General features: G+C 45.3%; 1 protein-coding gene across 3 annotated transcripts in view; it reads left to right on the forward strand.

Moving 5' to 3' along the window:
- The window catches only part of UNC5C (unc-5 netrin receptor C), a 248,475-nt gene extending 227,389 nt beyond the window's left edge, over window positions 1-21,086 (forward strand). For all 3 annotated transcript variants that reach the window (XM_066186344.1, XM_066186346.1, XM_066186345.1), the window contains 6 exons: window positions 4,757-4,925; window positions 6,754-6,987; window positions 12,042-12,191; window positions 12,433-12,597; window positions 16,358-16,536; window positions 16,783-21,086. In XM_066186344.1, the coding sequence (XP_066042441.1) occupies window positions 4,757-4,925; window positions 6,754-6,987; window positions 12,042-12,191; window positions 12,433-12,597; window positions 16,358-16,536; window positions 16,783-16,948 (1,063 nt within the window). In that variant the 3' untranslated portion in view covers window positions 16,949-21,086. The remainder of the gene's footprint in view (window positions 1-4,756; window positions 4,926-6,753; window positions 6,988-12,041; window positions 12,192-12,432; window positions 12,598-16,357; window positions 16,537-16,782) is intronic.
- The last annotated feature ends 6,127 nt before the right edge of the window (window positions 21,087-27,213 follow it).

Below are 27,213 nucleotides of genomic sequence, written 5' to 3' on the forward strand. Positions count from 1 at the left end.
GAGGGAAAACATCTAAAAATATCTGAAGACCCTTCAGTTACTGTTAGTGCCTTTTAATGGAACCACTAAGCAGTGAGTTGATTATAGTCTCAGATCATTATAAAACAAAACCATCTCTTTGTTTTTGAAGTTATACAGCTGAGTGTCCAGTCTCCTCTAATGAGTTGTCCTGAGACTGCTGCAAGCCTAAAGTGAAGCCCATGTTGCTGGGGTTTTTGTAGAGGGTTGAGTTTGGAATTCTTTTTTGGAAAACAGCCTAAAAGATGGCTCATAGATTTAACTCCCTTTGCTGTATAAGTCCCCTGTGTCTCTGTTTGTGCTGGATCTCCCACAAACTGTAACACGTAAATCTCAATGCTGGTCTAAACACGTGCTCCTCTAGGCTGGGATCCTGGCTTTGCTGCTGCTACATCACCTGTTTCAGTAGAAGGAATAAAAGTGCCTGTAATGAGTGACTACACAGTAGCTTTTCTTCAGGGGAATTTGTTGTTTACTAATTCCATGAATTACTGTTGGTTTATGCTTTGAAGAAGAACGATTAATATCCCTTTTATAATGTATCTTGTCTACTGCATCTGTTTCTGTTCTCATTAGCGATAGTAAGGCATAATCCCTTTGTTTTAAAATGGAAAACAGTGAGAAGCAAGAAAAGATTTGTCGGGAGACTTTTGTTCCTTTTTCCTGTCACTTGTCATAGGGCACCTCTCTTCTGTCTGTGCCACTGCATTCTTTAGCTTCATTCCTTTGGGTTTCAGATGTTTATTTCTGAGATCTCGTGGTGGTCTCTAAACACACTGCTGCTACCTGCAGTCATGTTAGAGCTGGAGAGGAAAGGGAATATCACCGTGATGTGCTCTGACATGCCTTGTCCCCTACAACACCAAAAATCAGATTTGCTTTTTGTCAGTGTGTCACGTTACTTGTTGATGCCTGGTGTGTTGCAGCAAGCTCACCTTGTTGTTCACTGTTATTGCTTTCTTTGTTACTAAATAACTCTTTGGAACTTGTTTCGCTCCAGCCTCAGATTTTATTTCCTAGTCATATTTTTACCCTCTCTAGAATTTTGCCATTGTCTTCTAGCTTTCACTATTACTTGCAGTGATTCCTTATTAATTGTTACCTGCAAATGTAATTATTGTGCTTTCCACATTGTGAGTAGAAATCCTGGCCTCACAGTAGTCAGAGAGAGGTTTACAATAGACTTTAACAGAGCTGGGATTTCACCTCAACAGTGACAGTGACCCACTTCACACCACTGGAGAACTTCTCTCCAACTCATTATATCTCAGTTTTTAAAGGTTTATCTGCATGAGGTGGATGTTGGAGAGTCACTAGGACCAGCAGGTGTTCAGTAATTTTGTGGTGCCAGTCTCTGATGTGTGCCTGGTTGGGAATTTGGGACTGTAAAGTCAAGCACCCCCACAGCTGGCCATTTTTCTGCTCCTCACTTATCAGACTATTCTCGATCATAAATACCCAGGTCAGGACCATGCATATCTCATCTGCTTGGCAATATATCTTCTAAGTCTGGTGACAAAGATGCTGTTTATGAACATGGGGAAAAAATACTAATCCTTGATAATTTTAACATGTCCTTTGTATGCTTGCACCCACCACCCATCTCAGTTCCTCACTCTGCAGTCTGCAACACATCCTGACTTGGTACATCCTGACATTCTGCATAATTTCTTTGTACTTGTTCTAATCAGCTATAAAATACTGCAGCACAGAATTGTGCCCTTCATCAGAGTCCTAAAATCTGACAGTTAAAAAAATCTTGTCACAAAGCAATGACTAAACTTAACTTTACTTGGAGACAACTTCAGACTGTATGATTTATCAGTACCATATTATTTTAATGACCTTTTGGGGTTTTTTGACTTCAGGCATCAGTGCTTGTCGATTTTAACTCCTTTTCCACCTAAAAGGTACCATATTATTTTTTTTAAGGCAATCATGATATATTCACTCCTGCATTCTTTTTGACTGCTTGATTTGTGATTCAGTCCAAAAAACTATGATGACTTGTATTTTCCTTCTTTTCTTTTTCATGGGTCAGTACTTTTAGATGAAGTTAGGTTAACTAGATGATTAGGTCCATAGCTGGTCATATCTGCTTTTCATACAAATATTATAATTTTGAGACATCTTTCTCATAAGATACTATGTTTCTTGAAATTTCTTGACTTAGACAATAGGAGAGTGTTCAAATGTCCACCAGTTCCCAAGGCTGATGACCATTAAAAAACACTGACACACTGAGTGGTTTTTAAGCTTCTTATAAAAAATAACAATGTAAATGAGTGAGAAAAAGAAGGAATGTTTTAGTGAAAAACTGTCCAATGATTTATTCAGTCTTGCCTTGCAAAACAGTGATACCTCATCTTCTTAATCTGAATCCAATGATTCCCTGCAGTATGCAAGAGGAGCTGGACTAGGTACTATATTTTCTAGTGTTTGATTTATTTTGTGTATTGTTTGTTAGTCTAAAATAGCTGGCAAATACATGATAGCTGTCCAGATTGTTATACTTTACATCTTTTTTGAAAGACATCTATTTCGCAGCTGTTTGTTTCCAGTCCATGGATTTTCAGAAACAATTGTTAAGTCATTTAGTGAACTCATCAGTTAATTTCCACAGATGCGTATCATCTGGATTTACTGATTTGCATAGATTTAAATTTTTCAATGCCAGACCCCTTTTTTTCTCAAATGTTACAAAAACCTCCACAACATTTGTGACAACCAAGGGTAATTTTCAAAAGTGCCTTCATTCCATTTTGAAAAAGGATTTCTCAGAAGTTTGTCTTTCATTCTGTGAGACTAATGGGATAGGCAGGGAGAATTAAGGTGGACAAAATTAGATTAGTCCTATGGACATATATTTGCAATAGCCAGAATAGGTGTGATAAATTTGATACCAAAATATCTTCTTCCTGATTTGGCCTCCTTGAAAATGTTATCTAAGATTACCTGCTCTGCTCTGCTCTGCATTGGTATGGCCTGACCTTGAATATTGTGAGCAATTTTGGCTACCACAATGTAAGAAAGACATTAAACTATTAGAGTGCATCCAAAGGACGGCAATGAAGATGGTGAAGGGTCTTGAAGGGAAGCCATGTGAGGATTGACTGAGGTCAGTGCATCTGTTCAGCCTGGAGGAGACTGAGGGGAGACCTCACTGCAGTTACAGCTTCCTGCTGAGGGGAGGAAGAGGAGCAGGCACTGACCTTTTCTCTGTGGTGACCAGAACCCGAGGGAATGGTCTGAAGTTGTGTCAGGAGAGGTTTAGGTTGGATATCAGAAAAAGGTTCTTCACCCAGAAGGTGGCTGCACACTGGAATAGGCTCCCCAGGGCAGTGGTCACAGTACCAGCCAGGCAGAATTCAAGAAGTGTTTGGACAGTGCTCTCAGACGCATGGTGTGACTCTTTAGGATGATCCTGCCCAGGGCCAGGAGCTGGACTCGATGATCCTTCTGGGTCCTTTTCAACTCAGGATATTCTAGGATTCTGTGATTACAGCTACTTTTTTTTTTTTTTTTTTCCCTGTTGGTAAAGACAAAGACTTGCAGAAAAAAACCAGCAATGTTGTCTCAATTATTTTCTCTAAGAATGATGCAGATATACTTGTATTTGTAAATGCAGCTTAGAACTGAACTCTCAGCCAGAGCAGAGCACATGTGGTCCTGTGGGTAGATCAGGATTTTAAGTGCAGATCACATTGAATGCTTTTAATCTCCCACTCGCTGGTTTCTGGATCATGAATTTGTCCTCTATTATTTAGGGAGGTGGTTGATGAGGCACATTCAGCTGTATTTGTCATAGACCAGATGTCGGGATAGTTAAAATCACTCATGCTTTCCCTTGTTTGAAGCTCCTCAGCAGTTGGTCTCGGATGGTTTGCACTTGCACACGTGTGCACACACACACATGCACACATGCTATCATTTTCAAACTAGAGAGTATGTTGTGTATTCTAAATATTCATATGATTTCCCATAACACCAATTACTAGTGACTGGCAGCAAGCACACTGGATAATACCTGTGTTTTTAGCTGAACAGATTGGGGTAATCACTAGAAATATTGGCCTTTGCAAGTGTGCTTTACTCTTGCACTATTCCTTACCATCCCTTCATCCTTTCTCCCTCACCAACAGTGACACTTGCTCCCAGGCATATTTGCAATAGCCATTCTAGTAGATCCAAATGCCTCTAAAGTAAAGGAGTATCAGTGGTTTGGTGATACTCAAACTGCACATCTCAGATGTGCTGTGTACCACTTTCAGTCATGCCTACGTGCTTATTAATTCAGTGTCTTCCTCTCTTCGTCAGTTTTCTCTGTCCTAACAGTAAATGATTCTCACAAGTGGTGCCTACAAGAGCCACCATTCATTTTTATGTTACTGAACAACTGCCAAATGCAGCAGTGACCACATTTTGGCAGTGGGTGAAATGAAGCCTCTGCACACCATCTGCAAGGATCCTTCAGAGTGGAGTGTACTTAGCAAATATGGCCTATAATTTGCTGACACCTAAACCTGCATTTTGACACATGAGTGATATTTGGCACAAAAACAAACAAAAAATGAAATAAATAGGGATTTGGAAAGAATTAAAGAAAAACAAAACCTACCTATTTTGCTTGCACAGTCATTTTTATTTTAAGAGAAGGATGTTTTGTTTTTACACAGCCAAATGAACCTTTTTGTCTTTTCCAGCTCACTTACTATCCATCTTTCTGTCTCCTCACCAGGCCACCTGTAGAAGACAGCCAAACCCTGCTGACACCAGTGGTGAGCTGTGGCCCACCAGGAGCCCTGCTAACCCGGCCTGTCATTTTAACCATGCACCACTGCGCAGAGCCAAACACAGAGGACTGGCAGATCCAGCTGAAGCATCAGGCTGCCCAGGGACCATGGGAGGTGAGGCTCCAGAGCTCCAGCCTGTGTGCCGGCAGGGCTGTCTGCTAGTCCTTTACTTGCCTTTTTGAACTTGGATGCCTGTATTTTGGGGTTTCCATGTGAGACACATGGCTGCTACAGGTGGGCAGGAGTGCCCTTCCCTGTGAGATGTCTAAGCTGCCAAGTGTCCATGCCATGTCTTGGGGCACTTTGGCACCTCCTAGTACCAGCAGTTTTCCATGGTGGGAGCCTGAGGTGGTTCCTTGCCAGCAGTATAGCAGGAGAATGTCCCAAGGCAGTGTGGCAAAAGGATCTTCCCACTATAACTGGAGCATAAAGTGATGCTTTCAGCAGGGCTGGGCCATCCTAACAGCCCTCCTCTCCAGCCCTGTGCTCCTAGGTCCCTGCTGCCACCAGTTGGTCTCATAATTAATTTGGCAAGGGCACTCTCTCCTACTGGTAAGTTTAATAAGGTCAGGGTGGCTTCTGAAGGCAGTTGGGCTGACAGCAGCAAAAGTGCCGTGTCCAGCATTGTCTTCAAAAGCCTCTCATTTTTGTCCTCCTGCCTGTGGCACCGGCTCTTCCTCCTGCTGGGAGAGAGTGTGCAGCAAATTCAGCTCTGTCTAGCCAGCTAATCTGCACCCCACAGCCCAACTCGTGGCACCACACGTGGGTTCCTTATTTGTGTCTGTGTGGTCCTGGCACCTCTTCATTTTCTCCCCATCTTCCTCCTGCCCTAGGCAGAGGTTGCTCTGCCAGCCCTGCACACACCCTGGTGTGTGTGCAGCATCCGTGGGGCCCCTGGCCATCACACAGCGATCTTCTTCCTCCTGTCAGTCCTGGAGCTGCTCCTCCAAGCTGACCCTCACACATACGTGTGCACACACATTTGTGCATCACTCAGGGCAGCGCCTCCTGCCAGAGCCATGTGCTGGTGTGGCCATGTTGCAGCACCTTGCCCTCCAAAAAGATTGTGCCACTGCTGCAAATGTGGTAGGTTTGCCTCTTCTGTGACTGAGGGAGCCAAGCTTAATGCCTAATGCCAGCTGAGCCCACTCCTCTCAGCTGCCAGGTGTGTACACATTGTGCTGCAGAGCTGCAGGCAGCAGGGATGAAGAGGACGAGTTTTGCTGAACATTGTGTGGCACGTAGGGGCTTTGCAAGAGGCGGCTGTCACCCGCTGCTGACATTTCGCTTCTGCTCCCTCTCAAAGCCATTCAGAGCACCTTGTGTTGCGTGCAGGATACTACACGCAGGGTTGAATGGAGAAATTAGCAGGGGAGCTGTTTTCCTGTACGCCCAGGGTGGGGAGGTCATCTGCATTCAGGCAATAATTTTTTTTTCTTCATCCTGCAGTCTCATCACAGAGGATTATTCTGAGGAAGCAGCAGGTGATATTTCATATAGATGTGGTATTTGGCCATCGCAGGGGTTATTTCCCTTCCTTGAGTTTTTATAACTCCTTATTGTCGTGCTTAGGAGGTGAAGGGCAGTTATTTATTCAGCATGCCTGAGACTACTTATGCTAAATCATGGCCACCACATGATTAGTTCTGCGATATCTCTTTCAATAAAAAGTTTTGGTGATATTTTCATTATTTGCCTAACTCTGCCCAGAGCTTTAAAAGCAGGAGGGAGGACAGGGGGAGTTTTCAACCCCCAACATCATCATCAGCACCCACAAGAAATCTGCTCCCTGTTGCCTACACAGAAGGAAAGCTGGAAGTAGGACTTTTAGACCTTGATAATTCTAAGGGGCAAACAGCAAGGACTTTTTGCATCATCCAGGCTTGAAAGGAGAGCAGCTCTGAGGGGTCACATGCTGTAACTTGGCCTCTTTCTCTCTTAGGATGTGGTGGTGGTCGGAGAGGAAAACTTCACCACCCCGTGCTACATCCAGCTGGACCCAGAGGCCTGCCATATCCTGACAGAAACCCTCAGCACCTATGCTTTGGTGGGACAATCAATCACCAAGGCAGCAGCCAAACGTCTCAAACTGGCCATCTTTGGACCGCTGTCCTGCTCTTCTCTGGAGTACAGCATCCGGGTTTACTGCCTCGATGACACGCAGGATGCTCTTAAGGTGGTTCTTGATCTCTTCCTTGCTTTCCCTCTCCCTTCCCAGTTGTCACAGGACTGCAGTCATAGCGGAGACTGGACCCTCTGCTCCATGTATTCATGCTCCCTGGGTTATTTTTCTGATTAGAAGAGCTTGACAGCAAGCTGCTGGTTTACAGTTTAACCCTCACACACTATAAATTGTCCTTTGCATAGGGATCTCACACTATTTTCCTCCCACCCGTCTTTTTTCCTTTGTTTACCTGTATCATATCCTGAATCCTAAGGTTTTTGCATTATTAAAAGGCCATAAGGTACACAGGGCTTCATTCGTTATTCATGTATTTTTAATGCTAAGTGCCAGATCCCCAGGGTTGGGGAAACATATAAATGCTTCTTTGTAAGTAGTTGATAATGATAAAAGAAGCTTCTGGCCCGTTAATCACTGCCTGCTTTCATACTGCTTTATTACACCTCTTCGCGTGCAGCTTTCTGTGTTGGGAATTCGCAACTGGAATAAACCAAAGCTGCTGCTATCCCTAACTGCATAACCTTACTCTCCCTGCGTAATTCTGGCATTCACACTAACACACACTCACTACATGCAGATGAGCAGTGAGGTAACCATACTTGCTATTTCTCTTTATAAATACCTGTACTTACACAGAAGGTATCTATAATAGATGCACTCATGAAATATATAGCTCCAACTGCACAAGTGAGTTTATTAAAAGGTGGGGATTTTCCTTTTGTTGTAAGTAGTGCAACTTCACTTCTTTGCGGCAAAATGATTTCAAAGCCTGACTAAGCAGAGTCATCCTGCTGCTGTACATGCTTTTGTTTCCCCGGGTCTGGGTGGGAATTATTGGGATTTAAACCCAAATACACTGGCTGGGAGAAGTTTGTGTTTTTCAGAACAGTGACTTCCATCCCTAAGAGCAGCACACTTGGTTGTCCTCCCTGATACTCTCTGATGTTGCCTGCCTTAGGCTTTGCTGAGGGGGTGGGTGTTCTTGTAGATGTAAGAAAGGCAACACAGTGTAAGGGCTGAAGCAGGCACATGGTGACTTCAGCATGGTTTCATCCTCTGGGAGCTTGGTCTCTGTCACTGCAATGGTGTTACAGCCTTTTAGAAACGATTAGTTTCCCTGGTCTGATTTCCCTTTTGTTTTTCCTATTAAAAACCAAGCAAACAAACAAAAACAAAAAAAACCCAGCAACAACAACAAAAAGAAACCCCCAGAAAACAGAAAACCAGTGAAAAGGATCTTTCATAGCAATCAAGCTTCAAAGGTCCTGATGGTTTTATGCCTGTGCTGCATAATACAATTTTCCATGGGTTTGACGAGGCCTGAGGTAATAATAACTGAGTTGGAGGGCCTTGGCCAGCCAGCTAATGCAGTCAGAGCTGAGGAATCTAATTAGGAATTACTCAGGAGCTGTTGGTCTGTTTCTAATAGACTGTAGGGAGAGTTGTGTGGTAAAGTTAATCCAATTCAGTGCAACAGCAGAAGGGATCAGGAAAGGCACACATGGGGAACCATCCTTCACCTGAGAAGCTGCAGGCAAAATTTGGGAGGGCAACAGGTCAGTCCTTGGGATCCTGCTGCAGTTAGACGCCAAAGTGAGACTGTAATTTAGTGAGGAAAGGTGAGCAAAGTCAGGAGGCCACCATTCCACTCAGTGCCTACTGATTTTTTACCTCAAATTCATACATTTTAATTTTCTTTCTTTTTGGTATGTCTACCCTAAGACTGGGGGGACACCCATGGGGTTCAAGACCCAGCCTAGCTGGTGGTTTGCAGGAGGACAAGCACATCTACTTGCTGGCCACAGACTCTTACACTCTTATGAATGCATGAGTTGCACTTCTTTGGAAGTGCAAGGTCTGGGGAAGGAGAAGATTCAGGAAAAAGAAGCCTAGTAGACCAGCTGTAGATGAGTAAAATAGGTGTAGATGGAAGGGCTGGCTACGGACCAGTGTGTATAAGGAGGCGTGTAAAACCTAGTACATACAAACCAGTGTGTGCTAAACATCCCTGTGTGACAGTGTTGTGCAGGCTCAATCTATGACTATTTAGATGGAAGCAAAAAAGACTGGGGTATTTGGCATGTGTTTTCACAGCAGCTGGTACTGCAGCAGCCCCTGCCGTGCTGGGAGGACATCTTTGGCACTGCTGTATTGCCAAAGGGAAGGCATTCACAGGGCAATTACCACTGGATGTGGGGACAAGGCATGCAGACAGGGCTGGGCCAGCAGATTCTGAGGTTAGAAGTATTTCGGAAAGAAAAGTTGTAAGCAGCAGGTGAAGCACCAGCTGCAACATCTCCTTGTCTTGAGGCTGGCTGCTCTGGGCAAAGCACAGCAAGGGTAGGGAATAGCAATATTCCCATATTTGCATTCCCTGAGCTTTGGAAGAGACTTTGTAGGGGATTGTGTGTATTTTTTAATAGACAACCAAATGCATTCTGTTCTTATTTACAACTAGGAATGAGCGTGCCATATGCTGAATATGTTTTAACAGCCACCAAAGGAAGACAAGTAGTTGCAGTATAAAGCACAGTGCAGTGTTTATCCAGCAGACTTTTCCCTCTCATCATGCAGAGTAAGCATTCACAGCTGAGCTGCCAGCACCCGCAGTACAGTAGGGAAGTGTAATGATTTGCCATCAATAAGGGCTCAGTTATTGTGGGAGCAGCTTAGTGAGGTTCCTGGCGGCCGTGGAGCAGCATGGGCTCAGCGCTGATCACGCATGCAGCATCCTCTGTCCCACAGGGTCCTGAGCCACCTGCATGGGATGCTCACAAAAATGCTTTTTGGGCAAGGATGAGGGGAGTTGTGACCATGAGTGCTGGCCGCTTTTTTTAAGGCTAATTTTTGCATTTTGAAGGGGATGCCCAAGGTTAAAAAAAGAAAAAAGAAAAGAAAGAAAAATAAAAAAGGTAATAATATGATAGCTATAAAGAAATCAATCTGCTTTGCTCTTTTTATTGATGTGTGGCTTTGAGATTGAGGTATCTGACCTGTGTGTGGCAGCGTAGCAGGGGCTGAGCAGCCAGATTCATGGAAACAGCTGCCTCCCTCACTGGGGGCATGTGAAGGACTTCAGGCTGTAGCAGGGTGACATTCCCCAAACTGTCTTGTGCTGCACAGTAGCTGTCTTCAAAAAAAGCTACCAAAAAATGGGCACAATAGGCCTGTGATCTCTCTGTTATTTAATGTGTATTTTTCTTTTTATTGAAGAAAGGCACAGCTTGGACTGAACACCGTTGTTTGCTTGTGCCCCTTTAATGAGGAGGCCCAGGCTGTGGCTGTTCTGGTGTCACGGGCGATGGAGTGATGCCTTACACAGTTCCCTCTCCTGGGAAATAACTCCTGCCTTGTAGGGTGGTGAGACAGTGGACAAGGTGACCACAGCCACCTCAGCATGGGGCAAGCAATATGAAGCTCAGGCTTTGGCTCAGGAGGACACAGAGGTGCCAGCCAGTGGGATAAGCACTGCTCTAAAAAAATGCTGTATGGCAGGAGTCAGCCCGCGTGTTTGAAAGGCTGTGCAAGACATGGCTCCAAATTAATTCTGAATTAATTAGCTAAATGGCATGGGAGACACACAGGCTGCTTGGCATCCTCCAGTTAGAGCATGTGGAAGGGCTACAGTTGCCCAGGGTGGCTACCAGAAGTGGGATGTTGAAACTAGACACACAGATGTGGTGGGTGGGATGATGCAGCATCATGCTGCAGTTTCCCCCCACAGCAGTGCAGCTCCCAGAGCTGGTACAGCATGGGCAGGACTAGTTTCTCAGTACCCCTGCCCTGCATGCCTGAGAGGTGGCATCTGCAATTAGCTCACATGGTTCCACAAGTCATCTTCTGGACCTTCCAGGGAGGTAATTGGAACATAATGAAGATCTATAGTAATCAGATAATTACTATCGATTGCTCTTTAGACATCTTGATGAAGTAATTAGGTGGCACTTGAAAGAAGCTGGAACTGATTCATTGACATAACCTTAATCTGAAAGGTTTCCTGATTTTGTTTCTTTTCCTCTAATGGCCAACAAAAGAACATCGTTTTAGCTTCAGGATCTGCCAGATGCTTTTCTTATATGCTCACTACCTCCCTTAATGTGGGCAGGGGCAGCTTAGCTAAAATGGGGGCTCCTTTATTTGGCCTGGGACAGAATCCCAGTTTTGTGTGTCCCTGTATTCCTTGAGCATCTCCACTGCATGTGATTGTCTTTGGCCACATGAGACTGGTTGGCTGGTTGACTCTTTTAATTAAATGTGACCGTGATTGGTTCTGTTGGTTTCTAATGGGGCTCATGGAGGTACCTTTATACTTGCTTCTTCCATGTGGTCCACAATTAGGCTGTTTGTAGGCAGCATTCCACTGTAAGCTTATTAATTACAAGCTTGCATTTAGCTTCATAAAATGACCAGACTCTAGGCTTGCTAGCTTTTAATCACATGACCAATATTTCAGTTGCCCTGAAGCTGTGTATTCATATGAACCAAAATGCTCCATTACAGTGTCTTGCACTGTTTCTATGCCATCCTGCTGGACAGTGTCAGGGTAGGTATCTGTTATCTCTGTCATGGGGCACTTCATCAGGAGGCCATGAGCTGACAGACCAGTGGTATGCATAGGGCCCATGTCAGCAGGGCCTACACAAATAAGAGTTTCCAAAAACAAGACAGTAAAACTTGGATATCCAGTTTGATGAGCAGCGGAGATTGATCTATTTCTGAACTCAACCAGTGACTGCATGCAAAGTCTTCACATTCCATTTAATAGCATAGAACTGAGCTTCTGCTTATAGGACATGTGAGAGAACACTGTGTCTCCCAAAGGAGAGGTGCCTGCATCCCTGCTTGGCTGCTGCTGGATGGAGGAAGTGAGAGGGTTATAATCCAATCAACTAATGCAGGTCCAAATCTGTGCAGTGCCTTTTTTTAACCTGTATTTTTTTAACCTGTATTACACAAGTTACAGCATCTACAGCACACAATCTTGAGGTCTCAGAAGACCTGTCTTTGTGAAACCTGACCACTTTCTTCTTTTTGTCCCAATACTGCAGGAGGTTCTCCAGCTTGAGCAGCAGATGGGTGGGCAGCTTTTGGAAGAGCCTAAAGCTTTGCATTTCAAGGGAAGTACCCACAACCTCCGTCTGTCCATTCATGACATTGCCCATTCTCTCTGGAAAAGCAAGCTGCTGGCTAAATACCAGGTGAGCATAACAAAACATTCCCATTGGATGCTAGCAGTGAGACTTAAAGAAATACTGTCACACACAGGTGTGTTTAAAAAACACTAGGAGTCAGGCTGTCATTCTATGGACTCTTTTTTTTCTTCCCTGGACCATTTGCAGTCACATTAGCACGGACCCTGCAGTCTCTGGTCACCACAGTATTCCATGCCTTGGTCCCACATCCCTCCCTGACTCTACTTGTTTTGCTTTCCTCCTGCAGGAAATTCCCTTTTACCACATCTGGAGTGGATGTCAGAGGAACCTACACTGCACCTTCACACTGGAAAGGTTCAGTCTGAATACCCAGGAGCTGGTGTGCAAACTGTGTGTGCGGCAGGTTGAAGGAGAAGGACAGATCTTCCAGCTCAACTGCTCTGTCTCAGAGGTAAATGATGTTTGTGTAGTTTTCTACCCAACTGCAGGAACATGGGATGGCTAAGAAGGTAAACCCTTTCCCATTGCTATCTCTTTAGTGCTTCCCATTTTGCTCCTGACTGCTGGTATGGACATAAAGAATAGATTAAGTCATTGCTTTGTCTCTCCTGTTGCATTTTTGCTTAATTTGTCTGATCTGGAAGGAAGCGTTCCTCCAAGGGTGGGAGGAGAGCAGCTTTGATCTCTCTACTAGTGCTGCCTTTGTGTGTCTATGCGGAGGAGCTCTTTGCCTGCCACTCCCTGAAACATCTCATGAAGCTCTTATGGTCCTGTTTCCTTTGCAGTCCATGAGACCCATCATGCCTGACAGTTCCCTGGAGAGACAGAAAAGAGAACAGGAAAATGTCAGTGCTGTGTGTTCCATGAGCCACTCACCTCTGGTCCCATGTAGTAGCTGCTGTGCAATAGGAAATATCAGATGGTCTGGTTGCAGTAAACTTTTCTCCTCATATTTTGCTACTACAACAAATCCTGACTTTTGTCTTTGGCAATTTTTCTTTTCATGGCTGAAATTTTCCAGAAGAAATACTATCATAAGTTTGGGACATCTTTGCCAATGCTGTTTGGCACCTGGAGAATTTTTGCTCCATGGGGCAGTCAAGCTTGGGGCTGAGATGGAGCAACAAATTCAGGTGTGAAGTGGCCTTAACTTTAGTGAATGTGCTGGTGGGTTTTACCCCTGGTACCCTTGGCAGCTATGAGGAGTAGACTCTCAGGCAGCAATTACAGCTGGCTGGCTTGGGGAAGGGCTGCAAGAGCAGAGACAAAAGTTACTTGTGCTGTAGGGCTCTGACAGTGAACACCATTACCCATAACATCTGCTTGGTTAGTGGGTGTAAAGTTACAGATTCATCTGGGGACTACACAGCATTAAGGACAGATGGTAAAACAAGCATCATAAACAATTATTGTAATAAGTGCTGCATTGAGGTAATCACTAATTTAACCTCACAGAGAAGAGAAAGAACTGAAAGTAACTTTAATGAAATGCAAGTATACACTATAATCATCTTCAGCTGCTTGTATGTAATAGGGCCTGGTAATAGATTCAGAGGGAACAGGATAATATTCTTGTCTTGTGCTGTGATCCTGTCCATCATGGATGAATAGAAGGAGTGAATAATACCACTGCGATCAAGGCTGCCTCATGCAAAATTGCCCCTTTTTGTTGACACCTTGTGATATTCCCAAACTCCAGCAAGAAACAGGAGGACCTTGGGCTGCTAAGAGCTGGAATATAGGATCAACTAGGGAAAAAAAATCTTATAACTCAGAGTGAGATTTGATGAAAAGGTAACCACCTGAAAGGGTAATAACTGCAATTTGGAAACCAATGTATGTCTCTAGAAGCATGATAAAGGCATCAGACCAGGCATCAGGAAACCATAGCTCTGGTTCCTGACATTTTCTTCTGAGGTTAGGCTAGTGGTATCCAGCTAGTCGTTAGGCATTGCAGGACTGCGCTGGCATCTTTCTTTATTGCTGAATCTGTCTCTCTGCCACTGTCACCCTGTGATAAAAATTTAGTAACAAAATTTTCTGCATCCTCCCTTGATGGGCTTTCTTTTTAGTCCCCTGCAAAGGATGTAAAACTTCTGCAGATTAAACTGTCTTATAGTGGCTTTATACAGTGTCTACCACTGGGACTTCAAAAATACAAATTCAGTGAGTGCCAAAACACACACATTTGCAAAGCAGGAGGAAAATAGTGATAAAGGTCTCCTATGATTCATTTCTGAAGCCCTGTTTTTATCTTGTGCTGTTGATACTCACACAAAAGAGCCACAGGGCAATGCTACAGATACCTGGGCTCCTTCTGCAGCAATGCCGAAGCCCCTGGGGCTGCAGGCCACCTTGAGAGCCAGGGCAGCACTTGTGTCCTTTGGCCCAGAATATAAAGAAAAGGTTACCTGTCTGCAATGCCACTGCCACCACCCTACTGCCACTTCCAGCCTCCCAGTGTGGGTGAGCCTGAAGGAAGCACCAGCGTCAGTCACGTCATTTTCCTGGCTCCTGGGCAGTGCCTGCTGCCAGGTTGTTGGGCGTTGGGGCTGGGACAGGCAGTCTGTGATCCAGAGCCTTGGCACCCAAGTACAGATGCCACATTCAACATGTTAATTGAGGATGTTACAGGGTAGTGTACACCTTCCCTGGTTAGAAATTTCACTGATTGCCTAAAATGCCATGTCTTAACAAAAACAAAAAACAAAAAAAAAAAAAAAACAAAAAAAAAAAAACAAAAAAAAAAAAAAAAAAACAAAAAAAAAAAAAAAAAAAAAAAAAAAAACAAAAAAAAACCCCACCAAAACATATTTATACAGTGAAAGAGAATTAATTGCTGTAGATAAAAGAGTGGAACCAGAAGCTTTAATTCTGTACATTGCTCATGGACACTTGCTCTCCCCTTTCCATCTCTGGATACATTATTGGGGGGCAAACCAGAGATTGCACAGGACTGTGAGCATCTCCAGCAAAATCCTTCAGGGGTTTGTGATTACAGCTTTAGCTTCAGCCAGGAGCTACCTGGCTTTAAGACTGTTTCAGGTATTACAGTTCCTTCCCAACAGCCAGTTTGACACAAAGCAACAAGACAGTTCACAGAGGAGAAAACAAATTGACATTTAATGACAAGTCTTTAGCACAAGTGTTTCTGGCTGCCTGGGGTTGTGATCTGGCAGAGGGGGAGGAGAAGCAGTTCCCTCATTTCTACTAGAAAAGAATACCAGATTGTGAAATAGACTGAGCACCATTAGGGCAGAACCAGCCATGTTTGCTGCTTTTTCCATCGTGGTCCCTGCAGGTCCTCTCTATTCATAAACAAGGCCAACCATCTAAATTGACCAGCTATCATTGCCCGACCAGCTACCAAGCCTGTGGGCACTAAATCCATCCAGGCCAAGGAGAAGGCAAAATCCTTGCCCAGAAGAGCCAACTGCTGTTATTCCCACTGGTTTAACAGTGGTGTCATGGGGAACCCTCCAGCTGGGGAGACATCAAAGAGCATCAACACCACACCTGGAGGGGACAAGCTGGCTTTGGAGATGAATTTTCCCCTGAAACACTTGCTGCCACACTGCCTTGGAGCACAGCACATGTCCTGGGGAGAGGGGGTGATCCCTGCACCCACCTACCCCACCCCCTGCCCTGAGCACATCTATTTCCAGAGTCAAACACACATGACGATGGGGGCCCAGCTTGTGCCTGGGGAGTGTACTGACTCCCTTGTCTGTGGACTGCACAGCATCAGAGGCTTCAGGGAGCTTGGGATGTCAGTAGTGTGAGCCTGGTGCTGGCTCAATGGGACACTGAGGGCTTGGGAAGATGCTGGGAAGGGGATTTTGTCAGCTATGTCAGGAAATCCCAGTTCTGCTCTGGTAGTAGTAACTTGCTCTGAAATGTTTCTAAGTGACTGATCCTTCATTATTTCCAGTAAGTGATTAATTAAGCTGGCCATTTTGTCCAGCTAGAGTAATATTCACCCTCCAAAAAAGAGAAGGAAAAACCCCCTTTTGTCTACCCAAAGCTGATTATAAATATTTCTGTTTTCCAGTGGACTAACATCTTTATGTTAGTGTTTACTAGATTAGCAGAGGGCTGCAAGTAAAAGTCCTGAGTCTCAGAGGATGTAGTTCTACGATTGTCTCTTCACTCAGTAACAAAACTGATGGGTTGTTCAGGCTTTTTTTTTTTTTCTGTCTTTCCAATCTCAGGAACCTACTGGCATTGATTATCCTCCCATGGACTCAGCAGGCACCATCACCACCATTGTGGGGCCCAGTGCTTTCAGCATCCCCCCCCCAATAAGGCAGAAGCTGTGCAGCAGCCTGGACGCTCCCCAGACCAGAGGCCACGACTGGCGCATGCTGGCCCACAAGCTGAAACTGGACAGGTGAGCAGGGCTGCCCATACATGGTCAGGCAGGGGAGCTCCGAGGGAGGGGGATATGTGCAAAAAACATCCTGGTGAAAAGTCCCACTGAAAGCACATGTACAGACTGGTCAGGCTGACTGCACAGGCGTTGAGCGCCTTGACAGCACTAACAACAGGGATGGGTTGAAATTCTATGAATTCAGGTGGTTTCCATGCAGCTCAAAAAAAAAAAAAAAAAAAAGAGTTACCTTTTGGCTCATTGCAGGTACTTAAATTATTTTGCTACAAAATCAAGTCCCACTGGGGTGATCCTGGATCTCTGGGAAGCCCAGAATTTCCCTGATGGCAACCTGAGCATGCTGGCAGCAGTTCTTGAAGAAATGGGAAGACACGAAACGGTTGTTTCTTTGGCAGCAGAAGGAAATTACTGATGCAGCCTTGGCATGACCAGGAAGGACAGATGCAGGGAGGAGTAATGCCCTGTTATTGCAAACGAGAATTGAAATGAAAACCCAGACCAATGAGTTACACAAGAGACGTTGCGGAGAAGAAAGCAAGCAAACAAACAAAAAAACCAGCCCTGACCTTCACACGTGCTCTCCTTGTACATTATCACAGGATCAGAAAGAGATCATGCAAAGTTGTACCTTGAAAATATAAATCAACCTAATGTTCCTCTCGGCTTGGCTGTACACTGCTTGGTACAGGTTTTTACAGTTTCCTAGGAAACGCTTTTTATTGCTATCCAGATATATGGATAAACTTTCTTAACAATCCCAGTTTCTATGGATGTTGTTTACATCAAATTCTGGACAGGGGTAAGGAAACTGTCCATGGCTCTTTATATTTTTTGTTTAAAGCCATTGTAGACAAGGCTATGGACAGTTGGTTGTGGCTATTTCAGCTTATTGGTTTCTGGTGAATTCAGATTTTGGCTACAATTCTGCATATTGGTTGTCTCACAATGATCCTCCTGTCATTGTTCTGTTTCCTAGACCTACTTGTAAAAAAAAAAAAAAAAACCAAACCAAGAATATCAGGGTGTGCATCTGGAAAGCAGGTACTCTGGCTGATAAGCAGGAACACACAAAATGTTCCCTTTCTTCCCCAAGACAGTCCCACTGAGCCTGTGTGGAGAATAGCTCTTAAGACAGTGGGGAATGAAGGATCTGAGTTAATTTTCAATTCACACCCTTTTCACCCCTTTGCTATACGAGGGGCCAGATATGCAATTCAGAGTGGTTGGAGGGGAGGGGGAGAAAACCCAGAAAAAAAAAAAAAAGGCGATGTTGCTATGATAGTTATTTACTGATTAGTATCTAGTACAAGAATTATAATGACTATTATTATTACCATTATTACTTTATTTCTAATATTGTCAGCAGCAGAATGAATAATTTCTGGTTTTATGGAACTTGTTGTCCCCTCCCTGAAGGTCTTTTAAGACATGTCCCTCTCTATGCTGTCTGTCCTTCCCTTTGCCATTGTACTCCTCCTCGAAAGTCCTCTGCCAGCCCACAGAGGCTGCTCACCTCGTGTTAGCATTGCTGTTCTCCATGCCCAGTGCCAAGGTAGCATGAACTGGTGACACTCGGCTGATCTTCACCCACCAAATGTCTGGCCCTGGCATGTTTTGCACCACCCTGGTGCCTCCAGGTTGCTCCAGAAAGCAGTCCTCTCCTGAGGTGGCTGTGAACCGGATATGGCTTCCCAGTCCACACAGAACACTGGTTCCTGACCACAAGTGCAAGCATGTGGAGGCACTGACATCCACCATCTGGTTTGTGCATCCAAGGTGGGCCTCCATAGTTTTTGCTTTGTTTTGAAGCATTCTAAGGGCCAGCAGCTCTTGTTAGCTCTCCACAGAGCTGCACGTCTCCCTGAAACCCACCACCTCCAGAAATGCTTACGGCACCAGGGCTGCTGACAGCCCAGCCCTCTGTTGGCTCACTTCTGTGTGAGATGCACTTGGTGGATCTCCACAGATATTCCCAGGCATTGCTGCAGCCAGGGAAGCCTGTGTTCCATGGGCCAGTGCAGGGCAGTGGAGTGGGGAAGTTGAAATCCCGTGGGCTGCAGTTTGCTGCCTTTGCTGCTCCTGCCACCATCGCTGCCTGGGCAGGGCGGTGCAGTCCTTGATGGCTGGCCAGGGAGCACTTGGCCCTGTACAGCCCTCACAAAACAGGTGATGTGGGAACTTTGCAAAAGGAGCAAACCAAAAATGTTTGTCACTGCAAACTTGTTTTGTTCTGTTCAGTGAAAATTCTGACTTTGGTACATGACAGCACATAGGATTGCAGTAGTTTTACTTCCTGACTGAGCTGTCATTTATGTCTGGCACAGAAAGGCTTTCTGCCCTAACCCATCCACTCCAGGTTTCCCGGCTATTGCTGTTGTGCACACATGCATGCCCCTGCCCACGTATGCATTACCGTTCCATATGCTTCCCAAGACTGGAGTTAGCTTGTTCTCTTTTGTGCTTTTGGTTTTGCTTTCCCCAAGGCTTTCGAGATTGCACCTTTGAAGGTAACTGAAAATGTCGTTGGTCAAAATGAAAAGAAAATTTCATCTGACCTCTCTTTCCGTTTGACATTTCCATAGCCTTGTCACTTTTTGCTTGTAATTTCTCAGCTCCCTGACTAGTGAGTTAGGTTTTGATTGACTGCCAGGCAGGGAGCACAAAAAGTTTGCTTCCTTGTAAGAGGTAACCAGGCAGTTTGCAAAACAGCATTTCAGTCAAAACTGGAGACCAGAGGACATGCATTGTAACTTTCAATATCTGTGTGCATTTTGCTTGTGTAAGCCCCACCTTCTCTTAATGTGGAGATGCCATGGGCATCCTCTCAATGAACAACCATCTTCTTTTCCACCTTGGGCATCTGGTGCAGCCCACTGCAATGCTAATGGAAATTTTGCTTCCAACTTCCGGAGGGTTGGACTGGGGCTTCCAGCTCTGCCCTTTCTCCACACCTTTTACTTACCTAAGAGGCCTAAAATGGCTCTTAAAGGTAGGTCTCATCTTTTCTCCCTCCCATGCCATCTTTAGGTGTAACCAGTTGTGTTTAATTTGTGCTTCTTCACCTTTCCCATGTCTTTCCTTGACTCCTCTTCCAAGGCAGGTGCAGGAGTTGAACTGTCCTTTGACCCTTTGGCCTTTTCAGTTCAGTCTGTGTTGGTTGATCCCCAGGCTTGCTAGTGCTCCTCAGCTCTCAGCTTTTTCTAGGTGGGCAGCATGTGCACCCTACTCACCAGGGTCAGGGCCACAAAGTCTCTCATATTTACCTGTAGTGCTGTGATTTGATGCTCCTTTGACCAGCCCTCTGACCTGTGTTGTGATGCCTTCTGCAAGAGAAGCACCTTGCAGATGAACAACTTTCCCACAGTGTTCTGGGGCATTTCCTTTTCACAGCATCACAGAAAAGAGGATTTTTTGCGAGGAAAAATGCACCCTGATTAAGAGGAGCATCCACAGAGGTGGCTGAAGGTCAAGAACATAACCCTTAATCACTGAACGTGACTTGGGCAGCAGCATGACTGTCACTGGGTGATGAAGCTGCTGTTCTTTCACCCTGACAGCTCAGAAACCACCCGCAGTCCCAATCACGGGCTGGACGGTTTCTCCAGCACCGGCTCCATAGGCCTCTTCAGGCTCCCAGCACAGCCCCTGACAGGGCAAGGAGAAGCAGGGGAAGGTTCCTCCACAGAGCCACAGCTCATCCCAGCAGCTCTGCACCCATCCTTTGCCACTGCTACTAACAGCAGCTCCCACCTCACCTCACACTTCCCTGCATTAATTTTGCTCATTTTTTTCTGTTTTTTCTGGGGGAGGGGTGGCAGTGGCAGGGTGTGCACTGTGGGAGAGGGCTCTGGCTGGTGGCATTCACAGCAGCAGCATCCCCATCCTGCTGCCCCAAGGAGAGTGGGCGGGAAGCAAGGGCAGCCACATCGGCTCAGGATATTATTTTTGGTGGGAGGAACCGCAGCAGCAGTGGCTCTGCCTGGATTGCATGGACACAGTGCCATCTCGTGGGGCTGAGCCTCGGCTCCACCATGTCGCTGCCGCCAGGACAACGTGGGAAAGGCTTCCTGTGGGGTGACACTAACAATGACGTCTGGCAGGCAGAGCTGACTCTAAGAAGTTGTAAGATTTTATGTCAGGTAAGCACATCTGCTTTAAGAGAAAACAAACAAAAAAAACAAAACAAAAAAGGCTGCAGGCTTCTTATCCTCCAGTTATTACTGATTTTAAAACACTTTTCCTTTTAGTTGTTCACCTTTTGCTCTGTACTGGAGCAGTTTTGCTGCTCTTCACACCATCTCTTCATTACATGTTGATCGCTAGCGCTATAAATAGTATATATATTATATAAATATATATAAAATATCTACTGACTTCAAGGAAAACCTTTAATTTCCGAGTAAGAAACATTTATCAGAGGCAGTCCTCTTCACCTGATTTTTTTTCTTCGGTTCTTCTTGTGTTGTGTTCTTGTAAAGGTGACTGTCAATGTATAGGGTAAGTTTGGAGTTTGGTTGGGTTTTTTGTTTTGTTTTGGTTTTTTTTTTTTTTTCAAAATTTATGATCACAACTGATCCACTTTGTCTCACTAAACAGCGCAAGACCTACGTGCTGGTTCAGTGGATCTTGAAAATTTTCCAGTAGTGAAGGTTTGCTTTATTGGGAGACCAAGACTTTTTTTTCTGTCTCGCTGGCAGAAATGCAGACGCTCATGAGGTATGTTGGAGTCTGCAGTACCCAGAGAGCAAAACACGGTGGTCCCTTGGGTTTCCTGCTATTTTGGTTGCCTACATATAGGATAAATGTATTTACATGCTGTAAGCCTGTCATTGTGGACAGTGTCCTAATGTCTTGTATTGCTACCTACAATCGTTTCTTTTCGGTTCTCCTTTTCTTCTTCTTTTGGGGGCAGGGGGCGTGGGGAAGGGAGGGGTGGGTGGGCTCTTAGACCCTTGTATGCTCTACCAAGTAGTTACCACAGCTCTGAGGTTAATTTTAAACACAATGATTTTGTTGAGGTTGGCTTGGGTTTGGTTTTTTTTTTAAATCTTGTTTCCAGGGCACTTTGTAAACAATCTTACTGAGTGTTCAGAAGTCTTTTCAGGTATTACTCTGACTCTCACCTGGCCATGAAGTAACTCACTGTTCGCAGGCTGGCTTGGTCAGATCGGGTGGTGCTAAGACACGAGTGCTTTGTGAATGGAAACCAATTGGCCCATCTCCCACAAGGACTCCAATGAGTTACTGGCTTTGGGGTCACCACTGCAATCCATTCCTAGCTTATGTGTGAAACCTTGAGTCCATAAAATGAACTGCACTGCAGACTTTTAAATGCTGAAGTCCTTATCTCAGACATCCTTTGAAGTGGGACAGAAAGGCAAAGTAAGTATGTGTGTGTGTGTGTGTGTACAAACAGATGAAGAGGAGAAAACAAAGGATACTACCTGCTAGAGGGTTTTAACTCTCATGTTAGGGATGGGCATCCTCTTAGTGTACCAGTTTTTGCATGGGAAGGTAAATGTAAAAATTCAGCGCTGTATCATCACTGCAAGGTCAAATAGGCAGTATGTCAAAAGCCAACAGAGTAAAAACTGGCAAGTAACTGGAATTGAACTTAAACTAAAGCCACAGAAATGAAGCCTCAAGTTTGGTAGGTCAGGCTCCTTGCTTGAATAGGAGCATTTAGTTTAGTTACTTATTTGTCCTTTAAACTTGATCCCTGCTCCCTGAAACCTGAAAATCCCTTATCTGAAAGTCCTTTGATAAACTGTCTGTACAAAAAAAAAAAGAAACGAAAATCCAGAAATTCCCACAAACCTCTATCCCAAATAGGTATTTCACGTTTTCTGTGGTGCTGGTTAAATGTATTTATGAGTGGCTCAGTCTCCTCAACTGCTGACAGAAATTAATTGCTACGTGTGCTGCACCCTGGGCCTGCCCTCTGCTCCCAAAGCATCCCATGTCATGGTTTCGGGATGCCTGTGATGAAATGGGATGAAATCAGGAGGGTCCTCCCACAGCAGTGACAGGATAAGAGCCCTGAGATGAGAAGAGCTTGCAGGGGCCCCAGAGCTTCTTTGGCTGATGCCAGCTGGCTCTGGCTACTGCTTGCCAGTAAATCTGGGAGCTAGCACAATACAAATAAAAAGCAAAATTGGTCTGGAAAGTAAACAAAATTAGGAAGGAGAGGCAAAACACTCTTCTCCCTGCAGATTTTTCAAGGTACCTTGCAAAAACACCTGAGCCGAGAGCCAATAACCCAGGGTGTGTGACACAGCTGAGACAGAGAAGTTGTGGCATTACTGTTTTCACACATCTGTGTGGTGGACTCCTTTTGCTAATGTGTTCTGTTATTGTTGAAGAGGAAAAAAAGAAAAAAAAAAAGAGGATATCTTCAGTACCTTTCCAAAGCAAAGGAGAGCCTGTAGGAAAAGAAATATCTGTGTGACCCAGGTGTATCACATTTCTCCTTCTCTTCCCATGTCACAGCTCTGCCGGGGTTTGTGGGATTTGTTTTCTTTGCTCTTCAGATCTGGAGAACTCTTATGGTTTTGATTTCCCTATTGTTGTATCTTCTATGCAATTCCTTTTCTAAAGACTGACTTACTACAGGAGAAGTGCTAGCCATTGCATTATTTGTATTGCTGTACAGTGGAGGTGTGGTTTACTAGTTCTGAGTGTGCCTCTTACCCCCCTCCCTTTTTCTCCTTCCCTCTGTTTGTAAATGCCTGCATTTATTCTGTCAGCCTGACATGTACAAAGTGTAAGAAAGAATTTTTAAACAGGTAATAAATTATATTTATAAGCAACTGGAAAAAAAAATACACCACTACCTTGTGTTCAATTGTTTCATTCCTGAAAGCTTGGAAGTGGAGTCTTTTATTTAGTTTATTTTTGAAAAAAAGAAAAAAAAAAAAGTCCTCAAAAGAAATGTTTCTGCACGTAAGAACTGTGGGATTCAGTGGCATGCCAGGGGTAATGTGCAGCAAGCACAGGGCTTTGTCACCTCAATGTGGCCAGGTGGAGGGGTCTGTAGAAATGCTGCTGGAGAATAACTGCAATACCACTGAGCACAGACAGTCTGGGGCAAAGCAGGAAGGCTGCAGGGGCTGTGCAGCTCAAGGGAAAATCGCTATTATTTACACACTTCTCTGAAAATAACCAGCAAGGCAATTAGACTTTAGGAAACACTGATCTGCACAGCACTGCAGAATGAGAACAGTGCTCCAGCTTTAACTACAAATTCATAGAAATACCTCACTAGATGTAGAGGTACATCCCCCATGTCTCAGCATTGAGCAATGCCATTTTCAGCTGATGCTGGGTATTTAGGCTGAAACTTTTTCACCTGATGCATGGGGCTGGGAATTCTAGCTTCAGTCTGTGCAGAGATGACTCCTGTTCCTCTTGTGCTATTGAAAATAGTTGTCAAAAATATTCATTAAGATGTGGCAGAATGAAGGGGGGGTCTAAAAAATATTATGCTAATGCTGAGTTCCTACAGATTTACATAATCAGCCACAAAAAATGAGCAACTGCTCTATTAATGATAACACTATTTTAATTACTATTTTTCTCCTCACTGACTTGTGAAAGGAGTGATGCTTTTTTATGCCCATGGAAACATATGCAACATATTGCTGTTTATTTGTTTGCTCAGAGGAAAAAAATCTTATAAAAATAAAATAAATAAAATGAGGCACAGTCAAAATAATCTAGCCAAGGAAATTAAACAAGATGTTGCTTTTCAAGCACATGAAAAGGAAATAGCAGTCTCTGTCATGGGGAGATGGAAACAATTTTATTCCCGGGGGGGGGGGGGGGGGGCATGTTAAAATAACAATGTACAATTTGAACAAATACAACATAACACAGTTTGTTCCTCAGGTTTTCTAATTACAGTATTTACAGGTTTAATAATGCCCTGGTTCTAAAAAAAGAATACAAATTAGTTTCTTAGTATTGTAATAAGTTAACCAAGAGTCCATTATTTTCAGCCAAGATTACATTATTTTCATGCAGGAAAAGCCAATTCTTTATTCTCACTAATCATTTTATACAGTTTTCACAGGCCTCGTGTGCAACTTTAATTGGTTAATAGCTTTCTTGCCAATTACTCTATTGGTTGGTAAAAGGTGTTCTACTTGTCTAGCAAATCTGTATTCTTGGATTGTTTACATATTTTCTTTACTGATTCTCATGGGACAACTCCTTTGGTATTTATTGCAGGTGCATTTGTTTTTCAACCCAGGAATAGGTTGTTATGCTAATGAGTTCTCAGCCAAGGTTGTTTTTACATGGGAACTTGCAAATTACTTAAAGTGACAGGCTAACTTTGGCAATTTAACAGAGCAGGCCTGATTTTATGAGGCCTTTCTTTTATAATTCTTTTACCTGTCACGACATCTTAGCCTCTACATTGACAACCTTTTCTTTAATAGAAATAACTTTTTGCTCAAGAAGGGATAGCAGTGGCTAGATGGCATCTTTTTTATTTTTGGTGATTTGGCAGACTGCTGAACAGTCTGAAGAAGCTGAGTAGCTTCTCGCGATTGTATTTTGTATCATTTCATCACGCAGACTTGTTAACATTCTTGTTAACGAAATCAGACTATGTTGACATCTTTGATAGGTAATAACGCACTGCATTTACTGCTTTCTATCTCTCCAGAAACTGCAAAGCTGGAAAAAAATTAGAGTTCAGTCAGAAAACAAAATTAACTTAAAACCCCTATATCAACACATTTCCAAGGCATTCAAACACAATGCCTTGTAAAGCTTTATTAAACAGAGGCAGTCAGAACCCACTCCGCGCTGGGGCAGAGGGGCTGCGCTGCCCGCAGGGAAAAAGGAGAGAAGGAAAGAGAAAGAAACCTCCGGCCGCTGCCACCTCGCAGCCGCTGCCGGGGAAAGGAGACACCAAACGCCGCCGTGCTGTGCTCACATCCGCAGGGATGAGATCCCGAACTCTGCCCTGCCCGGGCAGCGGTGGAGCCGTGCGGACCCTCCCGGGGCTGCCGCGTCCCCGCCTGCCCCCAACTCCCGCGGGAGAAAAGCAACACAAAAACCCCCTAAAGGCTGCGTATAGCAAAGGGAAAACAGCGAGAACGCGCAGAGAAAAGGTTAAACAGGCACAAAGCGCTTGCGGCTCCCACCGCCGGGCCCGGGGCGGGCGGAGCTCCGCGGGGAGCGGCCGCCGGTGCGGGGCCGGGCCGGCAGAGCCGCCGGGGCTGTCGGAAACGCCGCGCGGAGCCCGGCAGGGAATGGGGGAACGGCATTGGAGCCCTCGGCGGCGGGGAGGAGCTGTGAGCGGGGCTCGGGGCTCTCCGGAGGATAAAACTCACCCGGCGGAGCCGCCGCGGCTTTTCCCGGGGAGCGGCCGCCCCCATCGCCGCCCGGGGCGCCGCGTCCCGCCGGAGCCATTTCGCGGGGGCGCCGCACGCGGGTTCCGGCTCCGGGCTCCGCGGCTCGGGCTGAGGCGCTTCCCGGCCGGCTTTTCCAAAAGGCAGCGGGAATCGGCCGGCGGAGATTGCCCGGATCGTACCGCGGGTTTAAACTCTCCCTCTGCGCCTCGCCCCGCGACGCCTGTCTACATCTTCCGCCGCGCCGCGCGGAGATGCCGATTCCGCGCATCGGCGCGTAAATTCATACTGCGCGGCGCGTATTTTCATACTACGCAGTGCGTATTTTGAGAGCATCAAAATACGTGGCACGTAATTTCATACTACGCAGTGCGTATTTTGAGAGCATCAAAATACGTGGCACGTAATTTCATACTACGCAGTGCGTATTTTGAGAGCATCAAATTACGTGGCACGTAATTTCATACTACGCAGTGCGTATTTCGAGGACCTCAAAATACGTGGCACGTAATTTCATACTACGCAGTGCGTATTTTGAGAGCATCAAAATACGTGGCACGTAATTTCATACTACGCAGTGCGTATTTTGAGAGCATCAAAATACGTGGCACGTAATTTCATACTACGCAGTGCGTATTTTGAGGACCTCAAAATACGTGGCACGTAATTTCATACTACGCAGTGCGTATTTTGAGAGCATCAAATTACGTGGCACGTAATTTCATACTACGCAGTGCGTATTTTGAGAGCATCAAATTACGTGGCACGTAATTTCATACTACGCAGTGCGTATTTTGAGGACCTCAAAATACGTGGCACGTACTTTCATACCCCGCAGTGCGTATTTTGAAGACATCAAAATACGTGGCACGTACTTTCATACCGCGCAGTGCGTATTTTGATGTCCTCAAACTACGCGGCGCGTAATTCCATACCCGGCAGCGCGGCGCATCTCGGCTTTCCGCGGCGCGCCCCCTCCGCTGTCTCCCCCGCCCCGGCCCGGTGGCCGCGGGGCAGTGTCGGGTCCCGCTCCCTCCCCCCGGGCGGCGCCTTCCCGGCAGCTCTGTTGGTTTCTCTCTTGGTTTCTCTGTTGGTTTCTCTGTTGGTTTCTCTGTTGGTTTCTCTGTTGGTTTCTCTGTTTCTGCCCGCCCGGGTCCCGCCCCGCCGCCGCTCCTTGTCTCGGTGTGTTCGGGGCCGTCCCCGCCCGGCTGGAGCTGCCGCCGGAGCCTTTCCCTACTGTATGTATTCGCAGGTTGAATTCCGTCTCGCTGCGAGCTGCTCGTTCCCGACTTTGTGTATTCCGTCTCTCGAGTCC

The sequence above is a fragment of the Chamaea fasciata genome, unplaced genomic scaffold (genome assembly GCF_029207755.1).
Source record: "Chamaea fasciata isolate MVZ Bird 193981 ecotype frontalis unplaced genomic scaffold, bChaFas1.0.hap1 SCAF_6, whole genome shotgun sequence".
NCBI classification, from domain to species: Eukaryota; Metazoa; Chordata; class Aves; order Passeriformes; family Sylviidae; genus Chamaea; species Chamaea fasciata.